At 51.7% G+C, this 7,325-nt stretch overlaps 1 protein-coding gene across 1 annotated transcript; it reads left to right on the plus strand.

The window, feature by feature from the left end:
• Positions 1–1,962: 1,962 nt before the first annotated feature.
• On the plus strand, positions 1,963–3,691 carry LOC119343322 (probable xyloglucan galactosyltransferase GT19). Its single transcript, XM_037614346.1, has one exon. It carries the CDS (start codon positions 2,192–2,194, stop codon positions 3,548–3,550), a length of 1,359 nt encoding a protein of 452 aa, XP_037470243.1. The 5' UTR covers positions 1,963–2,191; the 3' UTR covers positions 3,551–3,691.
• Positions 3,692–7,325: the final 3,634 nt, after the last annotated feature.

Below are 7,325 nucleotides of genomic sequence, written 5' to 3' on the forward strand. Positions count from 1 at the left end.
TGAACAATTTTCAAAACACACGAACAAGTATTGAAAAAATTGCCCATTTTTTGGATTTGTAACCAAATTTTAAAACAGAAAAATGTGTGAATTTGTGAACAAATTATGAAAAGCGGGAACCTTTTTTCAATTCCAATTTTTTTGATAAACACGAACAATTTTAGTTTTGCAAACAAATAAAAAATAGGAGCTTTTTTGGATTTATGAACAAATATCCGAAAAATAGACAATTTTAAAGCAAGAACATTTTGGACAAAAGGAAACATATTTTGCATGGGAACAAAAATTGAAACTCTGAACAAAATTTAGAAAAGCGAACATTATGATAATTAATGGAATTTGTGAACAAAAATTGAAAAGTAGAACATTTTTTGAAGTTATGTACATATTTTCAATGGCGAACATTTTTCAAACGTTATGAACATATTTTGAAATAGGAATTTTTTTGAATTTTTCAACATTTTTTGAAAGCTGAACATTTTTTCAAATATGCGAACATTTTGTAAAAATGACGAAGTTTTTTGAAACTTCTGAAGAAAATAAAAAAAATAGAACAATTTTTAACTTCAGAACATTTTTTGAAATTTCTAACAAATTTCGGAATTCAGATAAGTAAAAATAGAAATAGAAAACAAGTATATTAAGAATTACAAAAGAAATAGAGAAAGAAATAGAAATACAGAAAATAAACTAGGTGAACTAAATTTGAAATCAAGAACATTTTTAAATTTTTGAACAAAAATTTAAAAGAACATATTTTGAACTTCTGAACAGTATTTTGAAAATGTGAACATTGTTTTTAAATGTGGGAACAAAATTTGAAACAAGAACATTTCGTGAAGTTTTGAACAATTTATGAGCGACACAAACTTTTTTTGAAAAAACGAAAATAAACTTGAAAACAGAAAAAACAAAAACGAAAAAGTGGAAAAGAAAGAAAAAGAAAACAGAAAAGGAAAAACAAAACAGGGAAAGAAAAAAAAGGTCCATGAACCTCCTAGAAGGTTCCCAAAACCAGAGAAAATCGGCTGAGAACCAGCTAGAAAGTTTTCAAAACCGGAATGGCTGAAAATTTTAACGGGCTGGCCCATCCCGAACAGTCGTTGGTGTCCTCCTGTGCGTCCCTCCGGCAATTTGCCGCAAAGGTGGCAAATAGGAAAAACCGGTTAGTTTGCACCCGTATGCGTTGTTCTATTATTTTTGTGCTTTGAGCCAGTTATGACCTTTCTACGTGTGTAATCGAACAACCTCCTGACAGTATAACTGGCCGGGCCAATCAGACCGACCCACGAGCACGCTGGCATGGCCCGCCATGGGCCAGGCACGACACAGGCTAAACGGGCCATGCCTGGGCCTCGAGGTTGGGAACGTAGGGTCGGCACGGCACGGCCCAATTAATATTTTTCATTTTTCCAAAAAAAATATATTACAACCCAATAGGCCGAAAAACATGCGCCCCGATGTGCTAAACGTGCCATGGGCCGGCCTTTTTAATAACCAGGTCGTGCCTGGGCCGGAGGAGTGACGCATCTGGGCGGGCACGGCACGGCGCCACTGCGGGCCGGGCCGTGCCAGGCACGATTAGCACGGGCCAGGCCGTGCCGGGCCCGTTTGGCCAGCTCTGCCTTATAGCTGGCCAAATGGGCCGGTTTTTTCGGGCCGGCCCGTGAGCACGCCAGCACGGCCCATGAGCACGCCGGCACGGCCCGCCTTGGGCCAGGCACGGCACGGGCTAAACGGGCCGGGCCAGGCACGCGGCACGCCCTGGGCCGTGCCTGGGCCTAGAGGCTGGGCACGCGGGCCAGCACGGCACGGCCCGATTATGTTTTTCTAATTTTTTTATACATATATATATGGCCCAACATGTAAAAATAGGCTAAAAAACGTTCAGTGCGTCAAATAACAGGCTAAAATTATGCAGCCCACCGTGCTAAACGGGCCAACGTGCCGGCCCGTTTACTAACTGGGCCGTGCCTGGGCTGCAGGCTGCAGCACACGGGCCGGCACGGCACGGCCCGTATAATAATCGTGCCTTGGCGGGCCGGGCCGTGCCAGGCACGAATAGGATGGGCCGTGCCGTGCCGGGCTGGGCCGGCCCGTTTGGCCAGCTATACTCTGCCTGACAGTTACACGAGAACCCCACTCTGTGTGTGTCTCTCTCACTGACTCGCCCCACTCCCCCAACCCCAAGATGCCCAATTCTCTCCTGCTTCTCCTCCTCGTCCTCCGCGCAGTCGCCGGAGACGCCGCCGCCGATTCGGCAGACCCCTGCGCGGGCCGCAGGATCCACATCCGGGACTTGCCCCCGCGCTTCAACACGCACCTCCTCCGCCACTGCGACGCCGCCTTCCCGCTCGCCGACCCGTCCTCGTCGGCCACCTCCGCGCCGACCTGCGAGTCGCTCGCCAACCACGGGCTCGGCCCGCGCACCCACGCCCGCAGCCGCTCTTGGTACCGCACCGACGCGCGCCTCCTCGAGCCCTTCTTCCACCGCCGACTCCTCGAGCGCCGCTGCCTCGTCGCCGACCCGGGCCTCGCCGACGCCGTCTTCCTCCCGTACTACGCGGCGCTCGACTCTATCCCCTACGTGCTCGAACCCTCGCTCCTCAACTCCTCCGCGCTTCACGGCGCGTCCCTTGCCCAGTTCCTGGCGCGCGACCGGCCCCAGATCCTGGCGCGTCGGCACGGGCACGACCATTTCATGGTCCTCGGCGGGTCCGCGTGGGACCACTCGCAGCCGCCGCGTGCGGAGCCCCGGCTGCTGGGCACCACGTCGCTGTTCAGGCTGCCGGAGTTCGAGAACTTCACGTTCCTGGCGCTCGAGTCGCGCTCGTGGCCATGGCAGGAGCACGCGATCCCGCACCCGACGTCTTTCCACCCGGCTTCGCTCCCGCGGCTGGAGGCCTGGCTCGCGCGCGCGCGGCGCTCCCGCCGCACCACGCTGATGCTCTTCGCCGGCGGCGTCTCGCGCCCGTCCAGGCCCAACATCCGGGGCTCCATCCTCGCCGAGTGCGCGAACCGCACCGACGCGTGCGTTGTCGTGGACTGCTCGGCCGGCAAGTGCTCCCACGACCCCGTCCGGTACATGCGCCCGATGCTGGGTGCCAAGTTCTGCCTGGAGCCGCCGGGGGACACGCCGACGCGGCGGTCCACGTTCGACGCCATACTCGCCGGGTGCGTGCCGGTGTTCTTCGAGGACGCCGCGGCGAGGCGGCAGTATGGCTGGCACCTCCCCCCCGGGCGGTACGACGAGTTCTCCGTGCACATACAGAAGGAGACGGTGGTGCTCGGGGGCGTCAAGATCGCCGAGACGCTGGCGGCCGTGCCCGAGGCGGAGGTGCGGAGGATGCGGGAGCGCGCGCTGGAGATGGCGCCCAGGGTGCTGTACCGGAGACACGGGAGCACCGCGGAGCTGAGGGAGGCGGGCAAGGACGCGGTGGACCTCGCTGTGGACGGTGCGCTCCGGAGGATTCGCAGGCGGGCTCGCGCGCTGGAGGAAGGCCAGCCGGAGAGGATATACGCGCAGGAGGACGACAGTGTCGACGCGTAGGACTACGAAATGAAATGCTCTTGAAGACATTTTCTCTTGGTCTGGATTTGGGCATTTTTATATCGTGCAGTCCGCAGTTTACCTGCATCTTTCGCTTTGAAGAGTGTACATTTGCTATGTCATCCACGAGATTTGTTCTTGTAAATGTGGGCAAGTCATTTGCATTTTCAAGTGTTGCTTTAGAACTAGACTACTGAACGCAGTGGCTAGAAAGAGAATAGGATGGTTGAAGTCTGTATTTTCATGGTTTAATGCAAACTGGTCGTGATCACATTACTACTTTTTGCGGGACAATAGTAGATATTTATTCAACAAAAATAGTGTTACTACTAATACAATCTCTTTGACTGTGTCTGGAACATGGTGCAATCAGCATGCGGTGCTACCTCAAAAAACCTCCCGCATCCGTCCGACGACAGGGGACCAGTCCGTGGATATGGATGTGGGAGTCAGCCATCCAACGCTAGCCGCATACATTTTCACGGCAATTCAAACCAACCGGACGAAATTCATGCAAACAAGTGTGGATTTCATATGAACACGGCCTGATTTTTTGTAAACATGAGGGATTTCATTACAAATACATGAAAGCGGGTCCTAGGCGGTCTAATGTAAATGATCGCCGGCGTCCGGTCCCCGTCTCCGGCAATGAACCAAGAGAATGGAAGCTGCGCCTTTTCCAGCTCCGCCTTCGGAGCCCCGGTGAAAGGATCGATATGGTTGACTAGAGGGGGGGTGGGTGAATAGGCAACTAACAATTTTTAGACTTTTCTCTAACAAATTAAAACTTGCAATGAAATAAGTTGTCTAGATGTGCAACTACGTGGACAACCTATATGATGCAAAGACAATAAGCACACAAGCAAGCAATGGATATAACTCAAGTAAGCTTGCAAAAGTGAAGGGACAAGATAACCAAGAGTGGAGCCGGTGGAGACGAGGATGTGTTACCGAAGTTCCTTCCTTTTAAAAGGAAGTACGTCTCCGTTAGAGCGGTGTGGAGGCACAATGCTCCCCAAGAAGCCACTAGGGCCACCGTAATCTCCTCACGCCCTCACACAATGCGAGATGCCGTGATTCCACTATTGGAGCCCTTGAAGGCGGCAACCGGACCTTTACAAACAAGATTGGGGCAATCTCCACAACACTTGGAGGCTCCCAACAACACCACGAAGCTTCACCACAATGGAGTATGGCTTCGAGGTGACCTCAACCGTCTAGGGTGCTCAACACCCAAGAGTAACAAGATCCGCTAGGGATAAGTGGGGGGAATCAAATTTCTCTTGGTGGAAGTGTAGATCTGGGCCTTCTCAACCAATCCCGAGCAAATCAACAAGTTTGATTGGCTAGGGAGAGAGATCGGGCGAAAATGGAGCTTGGAGCAACAATGGAGCTTTGGGGGAAAGAGGTAGGTCAACTTTGGGGAAGAAGACCCCTTTATATAGTGGGAAGAACAATCCAACCGTTATCCCACTCACCAGCCCCGCACAGAGCGGTACTACCGCTGGGGAAGGGCGGTACTACCGCTCCGGGCGGTACTACCGCTCCGGGCGGTACTACCGCTCGACCCAGCGGTACTGCCGCGCTGCCTGGGGCCCTGACCCCAGGGCGACACTACCGCCAGGGAAGAGCGGTACTACCGCTCCGGGCGGTACTACCGCTTAGACCCAGTGGTACTGCCGCGCTGCCCAGGGCCCTGTCACCAGGGCGGTACTACCGCTAGGGAAGGGCGGTACTACCGCTTAGAGCGGTACTACCGCCCCTACTACCTCCCCTAGTGCCGCAAAACCCGGCACAAAAAATTCGTTCGAGAATCGAGGCGGAAGTAGCCCAGACGCACAGCGGTACTACGGCCGAAACACCCAAGCGGTACTACCGCTCTAAGAGCGGTACTACCGTTGTGGAGTTTCGACGGTACTACCGCTGTGGACGCGGTACTACCGCTAGGGCAAAGCAGAGCATGGTAAGGGGAAAACAGCAGCTCCAGAGATGCGGAAGGAAACACGACGGGTGTGATAATGATGTGTACATGTGATTCCACCCAAGTCTTACCAAAACAGATCCCCTCTTGATAGTACGGTGACTCCTACGAAACTAGTCCACCAACAACGAAACGAAGGAGCTACACCGTCTTGAATTACAACACCGAGGGGAGGAAATCGTCTCGTGCCAATGGATGAATCTCTGAAAGAACTAAGGCACATGATTAGTCCGCACAAGCATTGTCATCAATCACCAAAACATATTGGGAATAAATATGCCCTTACAATCTCCCCCTTTTTGGTGGATTGATGACAATACGGGATTTGCACAATATGAAAGATATAGGATAAGCGCAAAAGTACAACCGTCCTAAAATATAGAAGGGCTCCCCCTGGATGTGTGCTACCTAGAAAAGTGCTTTGGACTGCACAGCACAGATGCCAGGATCAATGCTCCCCCTACATTTTAGAGACCAACTACCTAAGCAAGATATGAGAGCAACATATATATAACAAGATAAGCATGGAACTCATAAGCTAGATAGACATAGATAAAGATACGAAGAGATAAGGTAGCATATGTCTCACACCATATGACTCGAGCTTAGGTCTTACTGACAGAACCAAAACTTAGGTCTCACAGACACAAACCAAATAAAACAACAAGCGAAAGCACAAACACAAACGACGGAAGACACAAAACGCAAATCCCTAAACTCTCTCCCCCTTTGGCATCGAGACACCAAAAAGGAGAGGGAGTTATGCTACGGCTCCAAGTGAAGGTAAACGATGGACACCCATCAGATCTCAGAGGGATCATCTGCGGTGCCATCGTTAGCTGGGAAGTGCTCAGCATCAGAATCAGTCCAGGGGCAGTGCTGCTGAATCCACTCCTCCTCCTCGGTAAGCTGATCCTCAGAACCACTAATCACAATAGCACCCATCTGACGCATGAGCTCCTTGTGGCGACCTCGGGCCTTCTTCTCAGCCACATGAGTCATGTACTGACCGTGAGACTCCATGCAGAACAGCTTCTTCATCTTGATCTTGAGCTTCTGACCGTGAGACTCCATGCAGAACAGCTTCTTCATCTTGATCTTGAGCTTCTTGGCCCAAGAGGGCTCTGCCTCAGAAGGCACGTAGTCATCATCTTCATCCTCAGCCTCAGCCCCAAACTCCTCCTCAGTCTCCATGGCAGCAGCAAATGAAGGAACTCCAGTCCTAGGGGCCTGAGTGCCCCAGTTATCCTTCTTCCTCAGACGCTTGACATAGTGTGAAACCAAGTCTCCAATCTCCAGCACCACCTTGGGATAGACACGATCCCAGGCCTTCTCAATGAGCAGCATAATGAACGGACCATAAATCGGGCACTTGCGCTCGGAGATAGCAGAAACCAGCTCAGACCACATAACATGAGAGATATCCAAGGACTCTCTGGTGCTCTGCCCCTTCTCCCGCTGACAGAAGAGAAGCATGTCCACGAGATAAGAGTGAACCTGGTCCAGATTCCCGATGCGAGGGAAAAGAGTTTCTCTGAAGATACGGTGAAGAATGTCCAGATAGGCAGGCAACTCATAGGTCTCCTTCTTCGTCTCATGGTTGATCCTCAGAGTGCAGTAGGGCCACAGAGCTTGCTTGTGAGTGGCATTGTCTCGACGGTGGGGGTGAAAGCCGACAGCAGACTCAAGTCCAAGATCTTCCACCCCAATCAACTGCATGAAAGCTTTCCACTTGACTGACAGCAACTTGCCATTTTTCATCCAAGTTAGAGTCTTGTCCTCATCGGTCCCAAG

The sequence above is a fragment of the Triticum dicoccoides genome, unplaced genomic scaffold (genome assembly GCF_002162155.2).
Source record: "Triticum dicoccoides isolate Atlit2015 ecotype Zavitan unplaced genomic scaffold, WEW_v2.0 scaffold123031, whole genome shotgun sequence".
Taxonomy (NCBI): domain Eukaryota; kingdom Viridiplantae; phylum Streptophyta; class Magnoliopsida; order Poales; family Poaceae; genus Triticum; species Triticum dicoccoides.